Here is a 20655-nt window from a genome sequence, read left to right on the forward strand (position 1 = left end):
AGGAGGGACGCACAGGGCTCCACAGGGGTCCCACAGGCCCCTGTTCTAGTTCCAAACATGGTCATCCACGTTCCTGATGTTAGGAAGAATTACAAGCCTGCCCTGATGTTTGTTAGCCAGCAGGTGCGATCTGGGGCTGTTCTTGGGTCTAAATGGGGCATGTTGGAATGTTCTAGTGGGCCCCGGCCAGTGCCAGGCTCTCCTCGGCCACCGTGTGGATGCCCAGGTCCAGCCTGTGGTCCTGGAGCCACAGCATGTGTCCCTGGGTCAAGTTACAAAGTCACAGTGGTTGGGGGTTTCTATTTTTTAGATCAACAAAGATCTGGAAGGAAACGTCTCATTTATGGCTCAGACAGGGGGATTTTCTGTTCCGCTGAAGTGTTCCACGAAGAAATGTGCAGTAAGTGCAGAGACACCTGACCCAGCGCCTCTGGGGAGGCCCTGGTGGCATCTCTATGGTGTGTCCCGGGTCCCTGCTCCATCTCATGCAGCCCCCGTGAGGCTGGGGCCAAGCCCTGGGCAGGGAAGCCCAGACCGCAGGAGACTTGGGGGCTCGTCTCAGGACATGCCAGGCTCCCAGCAATTCCGTGAGGTCCCCTCAACTTCCCTTTTAAATGATGGTCACCGTGGGGTGCATCACATCTCCAGGCCTGATAGCTGAAATTTGCACCTGAGGGCCACCTTCCCCGTTTCGCCCACCCTGCCTCCCGCAGCCACAGCGCTGCCGTCCGCATCTGTGAGCTTGGGTTTTGTAGATCCCGCACGGAAGGGAGGCCACACCGCCTTTGTCTTTCTCTGCCTGCCGCGTCTCACTTCACACGGAGCCTTCAAGGCTCGTCTGTGCGGCTCCAAACGGCAAGATCGACTTTATCCGTCTGGTCGCCCGCGGCAGACACGTAGGTTGTCCGCACTGGTTGGTCCTTGTGAATGATGCTGCTGTGATCCGGGTGCGGCTGTCTCTCTGAGTTAGTGCTGTCGCTGCCTTTGGATGCGTTGCCGGAAGTGCCGTTGCCGAATGCAGAGTAGCTCTGTGTTTAACTTTCTGAGGAATCTCCATGCTGTTTTCCTAGTGGCGGCACCAGTTTGATTCCCCTTCTCCACGCCCTCACCGACCCCTGTTGTTTCTGGCGTTTCTGAGTCTCACCATTCTGATAGCTGGGAGGTGGTGCCTTGCTGTGGGCTGACCTGCATTTCCCTAATGGTGAGCGACGTTGAGTAATTTCCGTGGGCCTGTTGGCCGTGCACATGGCTCCTGTGGAAGAGCGTGTGCTGGGTGTGGAGAAGGGCTGCATCCCCAGCGATCACCCACCTGATTGACTCATCAATAAGAACAGCTTTAATTTTATTCTCTATTTAAAAAAAAAAAAAGAAAGAAAGAACAACGTTCAGGTTCTCTGCCCATTTTTAACCGAACTGTTTGTTTTCTCATTATTGAGTGGTGTGAATTCTTCCTATATTTTGGATGGCAAGTATTTTCTCCCATTCTATAGGTCGCCTTTTCATTTTGTCTGCCTTTGCTATGCGGAACTGATTCTTTTAAAAATCGTTTTATGTGTTTTTAGCTTTTATTACTGAGCTGTGGCTGGCAGACAAGGTCGTGTTAGTTTCAGGACGTTGATTCGGCAGTGTTCCATGCCTTGCTCAGTGCTCGTCGGGATTTCTTTTTAGAGATTTTATTTATTTATTTGACAGAGATCACAAGCAGGCAGAGGGGCAGGCAGAGAGAGAGGAGGAAGCAGGCTCCCCGCTGAGCAGAGAGCCCGATGCGGGGCTCGATCCCAGGACCCTGAGATCATGACCTGAACCGAAGGCAGAGGCTTAACTGTCTGAGCCACCCAGGCGCCCCCAGGATCTTTTTTTTAATTAAGAAAAATTTCAAACGTAAGGAAAAGCAGAAAAACAGCAGAGGATGTCTGCGCCCGGATCCCATCTGTGTCAACATTTACCACATTTGCTTGGTCAGTCTGTCTGTCTGTCTGTCTGTCTTCTGATCTGCTTGCACGTAAACCAGCAACATCATAACACTTAGAGAACTTCCACCGGTCTCTGGGACAAAGGGGGACATTCTCCCGCAGAAACCGGCACTTCGTGGCCCCTCCTGAGTGAGGAAGTCCACACTCCCTGCAGTGATGCCGTGTAACCAGCCGTCCCCAAATGCAGCAGCTGATCGCAGCAGCAAGCGTGTCGTCCCACGGTCACGGGTGTGCAGGCTGGGCTTGGCCGGGCAGCCCCATCCAGGCAGCAGTGTTCCTGGCAAGAGCTCCCCATGGGCACCTGTTGTGGCGTGTAAGTCCACGGCTCTGTCCTGACGGGCAGGCACAGCCATCATGCTCTCCAGAACTCTCCCACCTTCCAGAATGGAACTCTGTCTTCAGGCAGTGCTCCCCACTGCCCCTGCTCTGGCCCCGGCCCCTCCTCACCTTCTGTCTCTAGGGATCTGAACGCACTTGGTGCCTATGGAAGTGTGATCCCGTGGTAGGTGTCTCCTGTGACCGTCTGTGACTTTCTGTGACCTTCTGTGACTGTGATGGGACTCATGCACGTTGCCGTATGGGTCAGAGTGTCTGTCCCAGTCGAGGTGGACTGGTGCACAGGCCCAGCTTCCACCCCGCCAGCCCTCGTTCCCTGTGCCACTGTCGTCTTCTGGGTTTAGCTGGTTGTTTTTAGAGTCAAATGTTTAAACTCCTTCCCATTCCCTTCTGTGTAAAATCCGTAGCTCTGTCCCGGCGGTTACCAAGGGATTATATTCCGCATCCCAAAGTCACAGTGGCTTCGTGCCACAGCACAGACGGCTCGGCCCGTCCCTTCCGGGTGCGAACGTCACAGCACTATACCCTGTGATGGTGCGTCCAAGACCGCAAGCTCACAGTGTCGTGACTGCATGAGTCTCTTAACTTATGTGGAAAACAAAACGTGGGTTACAAACCAAAGCGACAGTAACGTTAGCTTCTAGACCGATACCTGCTTAAAACAAATGCAGCGGCGGCCGCAGTGACATCGGTCTCCTAAGTCGTGCGTGGAGAGAACAAAACCCACAGTTACAGCACCGGGACGAGAACACTGGCTTTCCCGTCGCCCGTGCGCTCGCCTTTACTGGGGCCCCCAGCAACAATCTCCCCAGGTCTCCGTTTGGCCCCTAGGCTCCAGGCACATTTCCTGCAAGTCCCTCAGCTTTTGTTCGTCTGGAAATGTCTTGGTTTCTCTCACTTTGGAAAGACAGTTTTGCTGGAGAAGAGTTTTGGCTGACGGGGGTTCCCTTTTGGTCATTTGTACACATTGGCCCACGGCCCTCTGGCCTCTGGGGCTTCTGTCTGGTGACTGTCTTGGTGTGGCCTCATGTACGTTGGTGTCACCTCTCCCCTCCGTCTCAAAGGTCTGATTATAATGTGTCCCCGTGCGGGTCTCACATTCCTGTCTCTCGTCACACTCGGGCACCTGGAGCCATATTCCTCGTCTCCTGCCGCTGGGCCCCCCGAGACGCGGACACCGACCCACGGTCCCCCAGGCTCTGCCACTTCCTTTCAGCCTCGACACCCTGTTGTCATATCTTAGCGTCCTCTGAGACTTTCTCCAGCCGGCCGCTGGTGCTGATGCCAAGACCAGTCTCCCGATAATGTGGCGACGGCCCACACCCTCTCCGGAGCCCCAGCGCGGCACCACCTGCACACTCCCCAGCAAGCGTGGCTGTCACCTCAGAGTTTTACCAATGCCCATGCCTCCTGCCTGAAGCAGCCCCTTCCTTAGGCTGGACGAGTCTCCTGGGGCAGCGTGCTCCCCCGGTCCCACCGCCTGGGCCTCCCACCCCCCCGGGGAAGGCCGGTAATGCCGTTTTCTGTACTAAGCTGCTGTTTTCTCTCTGTTTTCCCTCGTTTCCTAGTCTGTAGCATGAGGAGGAGTCGGGACAGACCTTGCTTGTGAGGGTGGCAAGTTAGGTTCTCTTTCTTTCTGTTTCCTTGTGGATTCATGGGTTCTGCGTGTTCCACATGCTTTCGTGGTTTAGTGTCTGTTCTTGGTGCTCACCTTGCCCCCTCACGGTGGCCATGGCAGCCCCGGGCCCCTGCTTTGGTTGACACACAGCGTGTGTGCTGCGGCCCCGGGCCGTGACAACTCTGCCAGTGGCCGCCACGCCTCATGGAGGCCATGGGGAGCTGACGTTTGCCAGGGCCTCCCGCCTCCAGGATGGCCACTGCTCCCTGGCTTGGAAGCCGCCCCACACCATGTGGACACGTGCCCCACAGCATGGGGCACACTATCTGCTGGGCAACGAGCCTCAGAAATAGCGAGTGTGTGGGGGAGTCAAGCTTCAGACCCCGGACTCAGTCATGGGAGAAGGCCAGGCACTGGGAAGCCCAGCTCCCCTGGAGGGCAAGGCCTCGGGTTCTTTTCTGGATGGACCTGGAAGCACTCATCTGCGGCCTGGCCTGTCCCCAAGTACATAGAAGTCCAGCATCCCCCAGTCCAGTCCGACCAGCACGGGGTCCCTGTGTCCTGGGGGCTCTTCTGCACTTTGGTCGTGAGGCCACCGGGGGGAGCTGCAGGGACGAGGGTGCCCAGGACCAACGCGTGGTGGCTTCCTCAAGCAGGGATTGTTTCCGTCCCAGAGGTGAGGTGGCCCACATGCTACCCTGCCGCCCCCAAAACTGGCTTCCAAGGCATTGGTCTTCCCGGTCAGAGGGAAGGGGGCAAGGCGAGGTCTGCGCATGAGCCGGGGGTGGTGGTCGCCTGGCGAGCCCTGGCTGTGAGGTCAACAGGGCTGTGGAGTCTTCCTCAGGCAGCTCCGTGCCCCGCGGATGCTCAGGGGTCTGTCGTGTGAACAGGAGGAAGGGAGAACGGGTAGAGGGGCCCACAGGGAGCCCCTCCAGCCACCTGGTTTCATGGTGGACCATCTGTCACCCCCACACTCAGAACACACAGCCCCTGCCCAGGCAGCCGCCCAGGCCCACCCAGGCCCTGCCTCCAGCTCAGCACATTGGGGGCGGCCCCTCTCTTCTGTCCAGAAACGGCTTCTGGACGTCTGACGACCCATAACCACGAGACAGGTCACGTCACCTGCCCCCTAGTCCATCCACACACGCACACCCACACATTCCACACACCCCCGTGCGGCCACACACGCACACACGTGCACACGACACACGTGCACACCCACACATGCACACAGGCTGCTCTGTCTGGTCTCAGCAGCTTCTGTCCTGCAGGGGCACAGGGGAGAGTGGAGCTCCTCGGCTTCCAAACCTGGGGCCCAGAAAAGCCCCACAGGGAGGCAGCCTGCACACGACCTTCTTAGCCAGCGCCCAGACGGCCAGGTGCCTGTGGGCCCTGAGGGCGAGGGGACATGTGCCCTGGAGGACATGCGCCCTCCCGGGAAGGAGGCGCCTACAGCACACTGATGTCACCAGGACGGCGGCGGCCTTGCCAGACCCTCTGAGCTCGACATGTCCTCCCGACCCTCGAGACTCCCCCCAGCTTGGGTTTTTCTTAAATAACTTTATTGTTTAGAATAGTTTTAGCGTTACAGAAAAAAATGCAATCCTACAGCCAGTTTCCCCTATTAACGTGTTAGTGCAGTACAGTTATCAAGATTACTAACTAATATTGACATATCGTCATTATCAGCTGAAGAAGACACATTATTCAGATTTCCATCGATTTTACCTAATGTTCAGTTTCTGGACATCACATTTTGCATAACACGTTCCTTATGGAGGCTGCTTTGTGTGGGTCCTTGTGACTGTGACAGGTTTTTTTTATTAACATATATTATTTGTTTCAGGGGTACGGGTCTGTGACTCATCAGGCTTACACAATTCACAGCGCTCACCGTAGCACATACCCTCCCCAATGTCCATCACCCAGCCACCCTCTCCCACCCCCTCCCCCCAGCAGCCCTCAGTCTGTTTCCTGAGATTAAAAGTCTCTTATGGTTTGTCTCCCTCTCTGCTTTCATCTTGTTTCATTTTTCTCTCCCATCCCCTATGATCCTCTGTCTTTTCCTCAACTTCCTCATACCAGGGAGATCATATGATGATTGTCTTTCTCTGACTGACTTATTTTGCTCAGCATAATCCCCTCTAGTTCCATCCACGTCATTGCAAATGGCAAGATTTCATTTCTTTTGATGGCTGCATAGTATTCCATTGTGTGTGTGTGTCCCATTTTCTCCATCCATCCATCCATCTGTGGATGGACATCTAGGTTCTTTCCATAGTTTGGCTATTGTGGATGTTGCTGCTACAAACATTTGGGTGCACGTGCCCCTTCGGATCACTATGTTTGTATCTTTTTTTTTTTAAGATTTTATTTATTTATTTGACAGAGATCACAAGTAGGCAGAGAAGCAGAGAGAGAACAGGAAGCAGGCTCCCCGCTGAGCAGACAGCCCGGTGTGGGGCTCTATCCCGGGACCCTGGATTATGACCTGAGCTGAAGGCAGAAGCTTTAACCCACTGAGCCACCCAGGGGCCCCACTACATTTGTATCTTTAGGGTAAATACTCAGTAGTGCCATTGCTGGGTCATAGGGTAGCTCTATTTTTGACTTTTTGAGGACCCTCCATGCTGTTTTCCAGAGTGGCTGCACCAGCCTGCACTCCCACCAGCAGTGTAGGAGGCTCCCCTCTCTCTGGCTGTGACAGTTTCTGAGACTTTCTCTTTTTTGATGACCTTGGCAGTTTGGAATCAGTTACCGTGTAGAATGCTCCTCCAGTGGGATTTGTCTGAAGTTTATTGCACGAGCGGACCAACGTGGTGGGTTTCGGGAGTAGGACTGCAGGCTTCTGGCCTCATCACATCAAGGGCAGCACTACCACGTGCCTCACAGCGCGACGCGCCCTTTGCCTGACTCGGTGTGGCTGCCAGATCTCCTCCCCACGATGCTTCTCTTCTGCCGTCCTCCTGCCAGACTGTGCTCCGTGGGAGGACTCGAGGGGCGGGAGGCGCTCTCTGGCTCACTGAGGATTGACTGGCCATGTGAATTATTTGGAATTCTTCTGTAACGGAGATTCATCTCTTCCACATTCATTATTTTATAAAATCACGTCTTTACTTTACTCTTTGAGTTAGAATCAAATACAACTTCCTGCCCACATCCTTCCTGGGAGCGACTCAGCCGTCCTCCGCGTCCCTCTGATGCGTGGCTGTGACTGTGCTCAGAACTCGTCTCGCAGCACGTCCTTTCTTAACGGAAAACATGCCAGGCTCATCTGCGCACCTCCTGCCCCCGTGCTAGAGCGAGTCCTTTCTCCAGATAGCCCCGCGCCTCAAGCTGGAGAGCGTCATTAGCACCGGTCACGGGGGTGCCTGGAGGCTCAGTTGGTTAAGTTTCTGACTCTTCATTTTGGCTCAGGTTGCGATCGCGGGTTGTGAGATCAAGCCCCACGTCCGACTCCGTGCCCAGTGTAGAACCTGCTTGCGACTCTCTCTTCTGTTCCCTCTGCCGCTCCAACCCCGTTCATGTGCACCCACATACTCTCTCAATAAATAAATCAATCTTTTAAAATAGAGAGAAAGAGGGAAAGGAAAGAAGGGAGGGAGGGAGAGAGGGAGGAAGGAAAAGAAAAAGAAAGGGGTACCTAGAAGATGGGGCCGCTGGGGCCGGCCTGTTGCCCCAAACATTCATGCGGGTCACTCTGCTCTAATACAGTCCCACATGGACCATTCCGGCCTCTTCCCCTGGCTCACCTGTGAACTCCGGTCCCACAGCGAGAGCGTGGCTCCCCCACCCACCGCCCGTGCCCTGGTCGTTCAGCCCAGCGCGTGTGCAGTGTGGACAGCAAGCCCTCCCTTGGAAACAGTGCTCCTGCCAGAGTCCCCACGCTCCACACTCGGGGCTGGAGCCTTCAGCCCACAGAACCCACCCCTCCCTGGAGTGACTCAGCTCAGCACCTTCTCCCCACTCTAGTCAGGTTGTTTCTTCAAACTGTGACCAAGCGAGATTGTTTCGTGACATCCGCATTCCATCCTGAGATTTCCTCAAACTCCCAAATGATGTATTTTTCAGTGGACTTTACTACTGAGAGCAGCTCTGGGTTCACATCCAGTGTGAGGGGCAGCCGCCCAGATTTCCCGCGTGCCCCTGCCCCGCCGTCCCCCTCCCCCGGGGGCCCTTGGTTCCAGCGGCTCCGGCGGGCGCCAGAGGCCGGGTCTACTGAGGGTCCCACACGGCTGTGCCTTCTGCGGTTTGGACAAAGCTCCAGCCACACGTCGTCGCCACTGTGGTCACATGGAGCCGGAGCTGTCGATCCCTGGTGCGCTGCCTACTCATTCCTCCCTCCCCCCAAACTGCTGGCAACCCCTGATCTCTTGACTAGCTCCTTAATTTTGACTTTTCCAGAACGCCATGCAGTTGGAATCACCGTATGTACCCTTTCCAGGTTCTGTCCCTTCGTAACGTGCACTTGAGGTTTCTCATCTTTTCATGGCTTGATCGCTCATTTCTTTTTAGCTAACTTGACCTGTTAGGTTGGAGCTCAGGAGCTCCCAAATCCTCATGATCAGTCCACAAAGCAACGATTTCTAGGATGTGGACATTGTCCCTGGGGTGTGCAAAGGTCCCCCTGGAACCAGATCCAGGACTTGGCCTCATGCAGGAGGAAGGGGCCAGAGCCCTGGGGTCCCCTCGGGGCTGCAGGGCAGCAGGTGGGAGAGGAGAGTTTGTCGGGCATGGTCCCCCTGGTCATCCCTGGGTCTTTCGGCAGCTAACCCTGGACAAGGAGCTCATCGACTTTGGCAGCTATGTGGTGGGGGAGACCACATCCCGGACTATCACGCTGACCAACGCCGGGGGCTTGGGCACCATGTTCAAGTTTCTTCGGATATCAGAGTCCTGTGAAATGGGCATCGCCCAGTCGGCCATGAAAATGGTGAGTGTGTTGCCTGTAGTTAGCTGTGGCTCCTCAGGCAGGGGCGGGGTATGATGCCTCCCCCCACCCAAGACAGTCCTGTGAGTGTGAAACAGTGGTGGTGGGAAGGAGCCTGTCAACACAGGGCTGGGTGTTATTGTCTAGCAAAGTGGGAAAAATTGGCTCCATAAGGCGCCACCAGGGGCTACCTGTCTGGTCCAGTGGCAACCGGACCCTGACCCCTCTCGAGTGTGTGGTGACTGATGGGGTAACGGCCGAGAGCTCCAAGCTTGAGAGCTACAGGGACCCACCCTTCTCCCGATGTACCTGTGAAGTCCCTGCTTGGGACAGGCCAGCCAAGAGGACATGGCCTGAAAGCCACAGGCAAACCCTGCCCACTCCTGTACATTTTCCAAAGGCATGAGGTGAGCCATGGTCTTTCCATGGGAAGGCCATGCAGACATGCTGCTGAGAGAGTGGACACAACCCCAGAGCGACACAGGTGGGACCCCATCTGTGGAAACACTTCCGTCATACCCATGAGCACTGGGAGGTCTTTCGGGGATGAGGATGGGTGAGAGAGACTTCCCACGAGAAGCACTGAAGCTACCTTACACTTTTGGTCCAGTAGCGCAGGGGTCTCAGCAGAGGCCCTGGACGTGTCTTCCGCAGGGAGGGACAGGACCAGTGGGGTAGGGGCAGAGGTGGGGAGGGCTGGGGTGTGAACCCAGAGCAGAGCTAGGAGAATGGTGGGTGAGGAGGTGGGCACAGGCTGGGTCAGCTTTCGGACCTGCAGGTCTCTGAGCCAAGAGTATGGAGCTGGGGCCTGGGGCACCGACCCCACATGGGGAGACAAACCACATGTCCCAGGAAAAGAGGGCAGAGTGTCAGCATGGAGAGAGACCGTGGAATGGGCTGCATGTTGGAGGACCCAAGACCCGGCATCAGTGCCTGTGGAGGAGCAAGGAGCAAACCTGGACAGAGATGGGTGGTCAGGCCCCGTGCCCCTGGGCTGCAGTGGTCTGCACACCTGGCTCCGGAGAGAGGGAGGAGGATCATGGCCGGGCTCCCCACGTGGCCCTGCTGGCAACAGGGGTCTGAGCAGTAGAGTGGGAAAAGCAAATGGGAAACTGCCAGTAAGAGTGTCATGTTCCCTTTTTAGAGCAGTTTGTTCACAGATGAAGATAAAAGTTTTTACGATAAAATCATCGCCAGCGTTTCTGAGCAACAGATCAAGGGCAACGAGTCCTCTCCCACAGACATGCGAAGCCAGAAAGAGTCTGGGAAGCTGGACAGCAAGGAACAGGAAGAGGGGCACCCCACAGGTGAGCTGGGCACCGGGGGGGACAGGCACCTGCTGCCTCCTAGGGGCTCTGACATGAGCCCCTGTGGTGCCAGAGGGCTGGACTGTGCAGTGTTTTTCTAGGACTTGGTTGTTAAGTGATAGTAAATAAGGAAATATATACATTCGGATAAATACGGGCTGTGGAGGGAAGTGAAATTTGCAGTCACAGGTACGCTAGATGAATATTTAAAGGAACTCCCAGCGTTGGATGTCCAGGCCGGCCACAGGAGGCTCGGGGGTCCTTGTTGGGACAGTTGAGGAGCCCGCCCCAGGGGTGCAGCCACTGGACGGAGCAAAGGGGACAGGGAGGGAGGAAGACTGGGAGGCTCCACTGACAGGGTCATGGGACACTGCGCTGTCTAGGACCACCCCCAGCCCTGCCTGTCCAGAACAGTATGACGTGAGGACAGTTTACAGAGGAGTCCCCGCCATTGGCCCCCAGCCCCCGGCAGGAGAAGGAATTCCCTGCAGGCCCAGCCTTGCCCCGATGGCTGGTGGCCGTGTTCCTGTCACCTCCCTGCCTCCCTGGACAGTTCCCCTTCCACACACACGCAGGAAGGTGGATTTCTCATGTCAGCCTCATGGGAACAGAGCCTGGAGGACTCACTCCCATGGCTCACGCCGCCATGGCAGTGGTTCCTCCTGTCTCCACCACCATGCAGTGTCCTCATCCGTAGCCACCTTAGGTCACAGACCTGCGGCCCCCAGGCACGGGTGGGGCTTCTGGGTGTGTGCCACTGTGCCGCCTGCCGGCCACAACGGTCCCTGTGAGTGCGTGCAGGCCCGATGCGTTCCCGCGGCCTCTCTCTTGTTCGCTCACCGCAAGGTCTTTTCCAACACGTTGGTGTCCATTCAGGTTCCCACCCGCCGTGTGTGGGACAGAGCTGCCCAGCAGAGCCGCACCAGCCACATCTGTGGGAATCGACGGCTGATTCGAAAATTCCTGTGGGTACCCAGAGCACCTAGAGCACCCAAAAGAGTTGCGATAAAGACTGGAAGACTTGGAAAGCTCAGACTACCTGATTCCAGCACTTTCTCTAAAGCTACAGGGACAGGACCGTGTGCTCTGTGGCTACAAAGAGAGCGACACAGAGACTTGTAGGGACAGAACAGAGTCCAAAAGTAGGCCTGCACACATACGGCCAGTCTAGCTTCACTGGAGATGCAAAGGTCACTCCTTGGAGAAAGAAAAACTGTCTTTTCCACAAATGAGACATTAATTAAGTAAACATACGCCCCCAAATGAACCTCCACCCGTTGCTCACGCTGTCAACAGAAGCTACTCAAAATAAATCATTAACCTCCACGTAAATGTGAAACTTCTGAACACGACACATGAGAAAACCTGTGTAATGGTGCGTTGGGCAAAGATTTCTTAGATATGACCTCAAAAGTGTGATCCATTTTTTAAGAAATCACCACCTACTGTGGGAGGCAGCAGAAGCAGTTCTAAGAAGGGAGTGTGGGGCCCCAAGGCCTCCCGAAGCGTCTCAAGCAGCCGGAAGTTACACCTAACGGAGCCAGGAAAAGGAGAGCGGAGCCCAAACCCAGCAAAAGGAAAAAATAATAAAGATTAGAACAGAAGTAGATGAAACTAAAACACAAAAACAAAAAAGCAAACAGTAGAATGAGTCAATGAAGCCAGGAGTTGGTTCTTTCAAAAGATCAACAAAACTGAGAAACCTCCAGCCAGATGAGAGAGAGAGAGAGAGTGAGAGAGAGAGAGAGAGAGAGGGACGACCCAAATGAATGAAACCTCAGTGAAGGAGGACAAACGACACCCACTGCCACAGAAGCTCAAGCAGCTGCCACAGACGCCACAAACTCCTGTGCGCCACGGTGCCGGGCTCGGTGGGTGCCGCTTCTGCCTTCGGCTCAGGTCACGACCCTGGGGTCCTGGGATCGAGCCCCACGTCAGGCTCCCTGCTCTGCAGGGTCTGCTTCCCCCTCTCCCTCTCCCCCTTCTCCTTACCTGTGAGCGCTCTCTCTCAGACAAATAAATAAAATCTTTTTTAAAAAAAGAAAAAACAGGCGCCTGGGTGGCTCAGTGGGTTAAAGCCTCTGCCTTCGGCTCAGGTCATGATCCCAGGGTCCTGGGATCGAGCCCCGCATCAGGCGCTCTGTTTGGCAGGGAGCCTGCTTCCCCCTCCCTCTCTGCCTGCCTCTCTGCCTACTTGTGATCTCTGTCAAATAAATAAATAAAAATCTTTAAAAAAAGAAATGAAAAGAAAAAGGAAACCTATATGCCAACAAATTGGATAACCTGGGGGATTGGGCAAGTTCCTAGAAACATACACCTTCCAGAACTAAAGCAGGAAAAAGCAGAAAGTCTAAATAGACAAGTCGAATGAAATAGAATCAGTGATCAAAATCTCCCAACAAGCAAAAGGCCAGGACCAAACGGCTTCACGGGCGATTTCTTTTTTTTTTTTTTTTTAAGTTTTTTATTTATTTCAGAGTGAGAGAGAGAGCACAAGCAGGAAGGGAGGATCAGAGGGAGAGGGAGAAGCGGGCTCCCTGGGGCTTGATCTCCGGACCCCAGGATCATGACCTGAGCTGAAGACAGACGCTTCCCCATCTGAGCCCCCCAGGCGTCCTGCAGTCCACAGGTCTAATGTAATCCCTATCAAAATGCCAGCAGCATTTTTCTCAGAGCTGGAACAAGGAACAAATAATCCTAAAATTTGTATGGAACCACAGAAGACCCTGACTAGCCAAAGCAATCTTGAAAAAGAAAAGAAAAACAAAACTGGAGGTATCGTAATTCCAGACTTCAAGTTATATTACAAAGCGGTAGCAATTAAGACAGTGTGATATTGGCACAAAAGTAGACACATAAGTCAATAGAACAGGATAGAAAATCCAAATATGAACCCACAACTATACAGTCAATTAATCTTCAACAAAAGAGGAAAGCATGTCCAACGGGGACAACAGTCTCTCCACAGACGGTGCTGGGAGAACCGGGCAGCCTCGGGCAGCAGCATGAACCCGGACCACTTTCTTACACCATAAAAATAAACTCAAAATGTTTTTAAAGACCTAAATATGAGAACCATCAAAATCCTAGAAGACAGCACAGGCAATAACCTCCTTGACACTGACCATAGCAATATTTTTTCTAGACACGTCTCCTAAGGCAAGGGAAACAAAAGCAAAAGCAAACTTTTGGGCCTGCACAGAGATAAGAAGTTTCTGCACAGCGAAAGAAACAGCCATAAAACTGAAAGTCAACCTACCGAGCAGGAGAAGATACCGGCAAATGGCACAGCCGGTAAAGGGTTAGTATCTAAAATCTGAGATACATGCAATTCAGTGCCCCAAAGGGCAACAACGCAATTTCAAAAATGGGCGGAAGACCTCCAAGCGGCCGACAGACCTGAGGAGACAGTGAGCGCGACTCAGCACCGGGGACACACAGATCAAAAGCACAGCGAGCTGTCACCTCCTGCCTGTCGGAAGGGCTGAGTCAACAACATGAGGAACGACGGGCGCTGGCAAGGACTTGGCGAAGGGGCGCCTCGTGCGCTGCTGGGGGGACACGAGCTCGTGCGGCCGCCCTGGCAAACCCTGGGGAGGGTCCTCAGAAAGTCAAAATGAGAAAAATAGGGGGAAAAAAGTCAAAAATAGAGCTGCCCTATGAGCCAGCAATGTCAGTACTAGGCCACTTACCAAAGAATACAAAGATCCTACCTCACGCGGCCCTGTGTGGACATTATCTCCAAGAGCCAAACTGTGGGACTCGCCAAAGCAGCATGAGTAGACAGACGAGGACGTGGTGCAGAGAACGGACTCGAACCGCAGCGACGTCTCGCCCCTCGCAAGGACACAGTTGGAGCTAAAGAGTATTGTGCTGAGCAAAATGAGTCAGAGACAGACCCCATGTCACCTCACACAGGTGAGATTTAAGGGGAAAAAGAGAGAGAGGCAAACCAAGAAACAGACTCGACTACAGAGAACACACGGACAGTCACCAGAGAGGAGGAGGAGCCGGGGGACGGGGGAACGAGGGCCGGGGCTGAGGGAGTCCCCATCTCATGATGGAAAAACTGAAATAAATAATAAAATAAATTGAAAGTTGCAACCCGGACTTCATTAAAACTGAAAACACCTGCCCTTGCGAAGATAGTGCTGAGAGAATGCAGAGGCGAGACTTTCCATATCAGCGAATGACACGTCTGCTGAAGACCACGCCCGGCATACGCAAAGAATTTCCAAAATTCGATGAGAAAGCAAATGACCCAGTTTAAAAACGGGCAGGAAGGGTGCCTGGGTGGCTCAGCCTGTTAAGCGTCCTCTTGGTTTCGGCTCCGGTCATGATCTCAGGTCACGGGATCGAGCCCCACGTTGGGCCCTGGGGTCTGCAGGGAGTCCGCTTGGGATTCTCTCTTTCTCTCTCAAATAAAGAAATAAAAATAAAAGCTTTTCTTAAAAATGAGCAGAACCTTAGATATTTCACCAAAGAATGTCTGTCGCCAGTGTTTCTGCACGTGAGAAGGTGGTCGGCACCCTTAAAACCACGATGGATTGCACTGCTCGTGTATTAGGACGGCTGGATCCGAGCCAGAAACGAGGCGAAAAGCTGGCCCGTCAGGGGCTGGTGGGGAGCCGCGGTGACCCCGTCTGCTGCTGGGTGTGTGGCCACGTGGGAGAGCTTAGCCCTTCCTTACCAAGTTGCGCAAGCATCGCACAACCCTGACACCCCACTCCTGGGTATTTACCAAGAGAAATGGAAACCTATAGTGGAAGGGAAGATTGTACGCGAACATCTCCAGAGGGTTTGTTTGTAACCACCACAAACCAGCGTCCTGTGCCAGGGGACCAAGTTGGTGACTCGGCAGCGGCGCGAATCCCGGAGGAGGCCACAGTCAGGAAAGGTCGGGCTCCCAGGCGGCGGATGGTGACTCTGTTTGCGTGGTGTCCTGGGAGGGCGAAACTGTACAGATGAGTGGCTCCGGGTCGGGGCAGGGGCCGGCTACAAAGGGGCGCACGGGCTTTGTGGGGAGGGAGCCATTCCGTGTCTCCACGGCGGTACCGGCTGCACTGCCAGCTTTTGTCAACACTTACAGGTTACACTGAAATGGGCGGATTTTCCTGCGGGTGAACGATTCCTTCATAAAAAGGGGTGGAAAGGAAGGCATTCGGCGCCCAGAACAGCAGCGCAGCCATCGGGCGGGTCAGATGCAGAGCAAGAGGGAAGCGCTCACACCCACACGCAAAACCCTCACGGAGAAGGACGTGTGGCTTGCTGGAAAACGACCCAATAAAGCTTGTAGAAGTAAGAACGTGATCGTCAAAACGGGAACCCCAATCACGGGATAAACCGCAGAGAGACATTGCTGAGGAGGGACCCAGGGAAGCTTCTCACTCCAGACAGACAGACAGACACGTGAACGCCTGGTACAAGCCACGGAGGACAGAAGGAGGAGGTCTCAGCTGTCTCCTCGAGTCAGGAAATGGTCGTATCTAGTGACAGACTTGTGAGAACTTTCTAAAATGTTGAAACACATCTAAACTCGTATCTGTACCCCAAAAGTGGGTAAATACCCACTCCTCTGACGGAGAGCAGGGAACTGGACACATGACGAAAGGAAGTTCTCGCGACTGTTACTGAGCCCGACTCCAGACATGATGAAAGTTTGAGCATTCTTAGCAAACGGATCAGCACAGTTCCACACTGGGACACCAAGAGACCCCAACCACAATCTACGCAGAATGAAACAGTGACCACAAGGTCTACCCTGGCCTCAGGCTGTCATAGTTCTTACCCCTGAAACAGACAAGGACATCAACATCAAGATAGGGACAGCCGGGGCGCCTGGGTAGCTCAGTGGGTTAAAGCCTCTGCCTTCGGCTCGGGTCATGATCCCAGGGTCCTGGGATCGAGCCCCACATCGGGCTCTCTGCTCTGCAGGGAGCCTGCTTCCTCCTCTCTCTCTGCCTGCCTCTCTGCCTACTTGTGATCTCTGTCTGTCAAATAAATAAATAAAATCTTTTAAAAATAAAAAATAAAAAGATGGGGACAGCCGACGGCCCCTCCCCCACCCAGGTGACAGCTGTGACTGCTAAGTGGGGTGACAGGTCTGCCAAGTTGGGGGCGCCCAGACCAACCCCAAACCCCAGAAACGGTGCGCACTACCCTGCAGGTGAATCGTCCTGCAACACCGGGCACACATGTGTCAGGGGCAGGCCTGGGGCAGGCCGTCAGAGGGCACCCGGGATCTCCATGGTGGCCAGCCAGGCAGCCCAGGCACGGGACTAGGAAAGGTGCTGACCTTCACCTCTCCTGCCGCAAAATCCACAGAAAGACCTTCTCAGACAAGAGGAATCAGCATCTGCTTTCAGGGGCCCTTCCTGACAAATAGCCACGGGGCAGGTCAGCACGCACAGGCCACCAGCGGGGGACATGCCAGCGGCACATGCACAGGCCACCAGCGGGGGACATGCCAGTGGCACATGCACAGCCCACCAGTAGGGACATTGCCAGCAGCACACACACGGGCCATGCTAAGTAGCGGGGACTCGGCTGGGACACTTGGAAGGGAGCATCATTGTAAACTCTCAGGCCTTGGTCCCTCTGCTCCACGGGCCACCAGAAGCGTCCCCGTCCCCAGGCCGTACTCCAGCACGTCCTCCCTCCCTCGGCCCCACCGCTCCTCTCTGCTGGGCCTTCTAGTTTCCTCCTCTGACCAGACAACCTTCAGAGCCCACTCTCTAGTCCCCCGACCCCCAAAGGGCTGGCTCATTCCAGCTCCTCTGGCTCCGGCCCTCCGACCACTGCACCCCACCAGCCACACACAGCCAGCTCCTCACCAACCTCTCCTCCCCCAGCCTCAGCAACCCGCCCCCAGTCTCCAGCTCCCGAGGCCATGGTGCCCTGTCCTTGTCCGCCTGAGAAGTCCCTCCCCGCTCTGCCCCTCCTGTGCCACTGAGTCATTCTTTGCAGAGCGGGGCTGGAGGGAGGGAGCTGGCTGGGAGCTGTTGCACCCGGAGGAGGAGGGGCCAGATCCCCTGGGCCCCATGGGCTGCCCAGCCAGCCCTCTCATCCGGACCTCCTCCTCTTCCAGAATCCGACGGAGTGACCGCGACCACTGTCGTGACCATACCCCACAACGAGGAGCTGACAGAGATCTCGCTGGGAGAGGTCAGCAAGGCCCGCTGCCCCACAGGCCGCCTTCCTCCAGGCGTGCCCTCCTGACCGGCTGCCCCCTTCCCCGGGCAGACCCTTCCACTTGACCAGGGCCGGATGAGGCTTGTCTGGCCTCTCAGTCTCTGGGCAGCCGGCACAGCCAGCCAGCCTGTGGCCACCCCCGTCCCAAGAGGGGACCGGGCAGGACTGGAGCAGCAGAGGGACCAGCAGCAGAGCGTCCACTGCGAGAAGACACGGCAGGCCTGGAGCATGGAGTGTGTGTGTGTGTGTGTGTGTGTGTGTGTGCGCACAGGGCCCAGGTCATGGAGAGGACAAGTACACACGTGGGGTTCTGCTATGATGCTGGGCAGTAAGTCCTTGAAGGGCAGGCCCAGTCCACCCAAGCACACTCACTGTTGTGGTGGTGACGCGGCCCAGGGTGAGGACGGGGGAAGCGCCTTGACGGAAACGTGAAGGCCGACTGGCCTCTCTTCCCACGCAGAACACAGAGGGTGAGATCGGCCCCTTCAGCTCCGTCAAAGTGCCGGTCACCTTCACGCCGGTCATCCCAGGAGAGGTCCAGACGAAGTTCAAGGTTGTATTCAAGAATCAGCAGTGCCCGACCGTGAGTACCCCACCGCGGCACAGCCCGGCCCGTGGTCCCTGCCCCTCTGCGCTCCCCCCCACCGCAACCCTGTATGAGGACACTGAGCGTGCTGCCTATGCTTGGACAGCCAGTCGGTGGCCCGGATGGTGGCTCCACAGCTGAGACACACGCACATGCACGTGCACGCGCACACACCTGTGCACACACATCCATGCGCACACGTACGGAGCCCCTGCCCTCAGTCACTAGGAATGCCTCTTCTCACTCCAAGTAGTTACCGTCTTGACTTGTCGATCTAGTCACTTATCGGAGATTTGTTAGGTCTTGCTCAGAGACCGTGATCTGCAGACTCTGTCGTCATTTAATTTGTTGCTACATTTGTTGTGACCAAAGGCACAACTGAGTTTATCGACATGACGTGTGCACGTGTGTGTCAGAGCTGTAAGCAAATTCCCAACCTGGGGGATCACACGGCTCACGTCCTCAGTGCCTTCCCGGCCCTGAGACCACAGACGCGTTCTGTCTTTAACCCGCGATCTTCTTGTCTGTGCCCCAGGGACCCTGTGGCCTAGGGTCTGCCAGCTGGGGTGTTCGAATCTCACGAGCCCCATCCTGTGGGCCGGCGGCCCCCTCCCCAGGCCGGGGATCCTGGAGGAAGGTGTGTGGAGGCCTCGGCTTGCCACCATCACCCCAGGATAGTGCCTCCCCTGCTGGGCGTCTGTCCAGCCTGGGAGGGGTTGTTGGGCACAGGCTGTCCCTGCAGGACCCCCACAGACCCCCAAATGTCCTGAGGCCCAGGACTCGGGGTCTGCCTGGGAGGAGCTGGTGGCCACGGACGGGAGAGAAGGGCTTCCCTCTGTCCCTGGTCCCTTCGAGACCTCTGAGCCTCCACCTGCGTTGGCCGGGAGAGTTGGCGAAGTGTGCGTGTGTCTGGGAGATCATTATTCTGTAATGAAAGGGTTTGTGTAAGCAGCTGAAAGCACGGACCATCAGGAAGCTATGTGACGGGTGCGTGACAACACATTATGCTAGTCTATCTTCTTACGTTTGAACGTTTTGATAATAAGGATTGTTTAAAGTATATAATGTGAAAACTGCCACAGAACTCCAACACATGGCCGCTTTAACAAGTAACCTTCCAACGCTCATATGTCCTAAAACCCCGCAGCTGGGCGTCACCCGTCGGCCGACAGAGGTGTGTTACTGACTTCACACCTTCAAACTCAGTTGTATTTCAGAGTCATGGGCATCGCTATCGACGTGCCGGTCTGGGTGCCGAAGCCCAGTGTGGACCTGAAGATTTGTATGTATGACCGGCTGTACCAGGACTCCGTCCTCGTGCACACTCGGTGAGCGCTGCAGGCAGCAGAGCCCCGGCCCACGTGCGCCATTCGGCCAGACCTCCCGCCGGGTCGACTCTCACGGTCATCCTGGTGGGAGGCACAGCAGGGCCAGAGTCAGACGCGGAGGGAGTCAGAGGGGAAGACGAGGCCTGGCCACGGCCAGGGAGGCAGTACCTCTAGACCCGGGGAAGGGCCAGAGCCCTAGAAGGAGGCAGCCCTGGCCACAGGTAGACCTTAGCCAGAGGGACCCATGTTCTGGTTCTGACCTCCAGAACTCCAGGAGAATAAGTCTGTGTTGTTCCAAGCCCCTGGGTCTGTGGTGAGCGGCTCCAGCAAGAAAGGGACGCACCCCCCCCCCATCCATGCCCTTGTCCTTGGCGCCTCATGGACACAGGAAAACCAGGAGCACAGCCATGAGAGGAAAAGTGGACAGAGCCCCAAGGAAAGAAGCAAGTTTCTCTCTAGGGGTCTTGCAAAGGCGTCCAGACACCAGACCAGTCATTTCTAAAAGCTTTTTACTGACATATAGCTTAGATGGAGAAAAGTAGGCAAAGGCCGTGGTTAGCTCTTAGGCAACTGTCATTCCCCAAATAGGCCTGGTGCCGGTACCTGCTGATGCCAGGCCCCCGGGTTTCGCGAGCCCTGCCTCCAGCACAGACCCGGCTCGTAGGTGTGGAAGTCCCTCAGACTTCCTCTGTGACCCTGCGTCTGTGTGGGGACATGCCTGTCCCCGTGCCAGGACCACAAACATCGGGGACTCAGGAGGGGCCCTGTGGACTTGTTTGGGAAACTAGGGTGAGCGACCTCTGCCGGTTTATCTCAGGGCTTGAGGTGCAGCTGCTTTTGGGGGCGGGGGCAGCCGTAGGCCTATGGGATAAACAAAGGTCCCAGCTGCACACCCAGGGCGTGTGTCTGTGACAGAGTCAGCCAGGTCACTTGGTTTGCAGGAGACTCAAAAGCAGGCAGGGGTGTGGGGACACTTCATGGTAGGAAAAGGGAAGGTTCCAGGTGAGCCCCGACAGGGCCCAGCGAGCGAGAGGCCCTGACTAGAAGCAACACCCCACGCACCCGACGCCTCTGGCTGCTTCAGGGTTGGAGGAGGGGCAGAGCCGGGGAAGCGGCCTCAGGCCCATCCCCAACCTTGGCCTGGGCAGGAGTATGGCAGAGCCCCACAGGCCAGGGGGTACCCCGCCCCGTGCCCACACCCCTCCAGGTCCTCGCAATGGGTACGCCTGTCCTGCAAAGTTCTTCCCAGAAAACACTCCAGCCTCTGAGAATTGACTGGGGCCGTATTTCCATGGTGGGCTTTCTGTTTGTAGGAACTCCTCCCCAGGAAACCATCCCTTAGCAAGCAGGGCTGTGCACATGCACCCATGGGCGTCCGGGGTGCGC

At 55.7% G+C, this 20655-nt stretch overlaps 1 protein-coding gene across 1 annotated transcript in view; it reads left to right on the forward strand.

The window, feature by feature from the left end:
- Positions 1-20655, forward strand: part of CFAP74 (cilia and flagella associated protein 74) — a 58810-nt gene that overhangs the window by 24954 nt on the left and 13201 nt on the right. The window contains exons 18-23 of the mRNA XM_047724341.1: positions 311-400; positions 8696-8860; positions 10002-10164; positions 17252-17328; positions 17816-17938; positions 19148-19269. Coding sequence (XP_047580297.1) covers positions 311-400; positions 8696-8860; positions 10002-10164; positions 17252-17328; positions 17816-17938; positions 19148-19269 — 740 coding nt within the window. The remainder of the gene's footprint in view (positions 1-310; positions 401-8695; positions 8861-10001; positions 10165-17251; positions 17329-17815; positions 17939-19147; positions 19270-20655) is intronic.

Source organism: Lutra lutra, chromosome 4 (genome assembly GCF_902655055.1).
Source record: "Lutra lutra chromosome 4, mLutLut1.2, whole genome shotgun sequence".
NCBI classification, from domain to species: domain Eukaryota; kingdom Metazoa; phylum Chordata; class Mammalia; order Carnivora; family Mustelidae; genus Lutra; species Lutra lutra.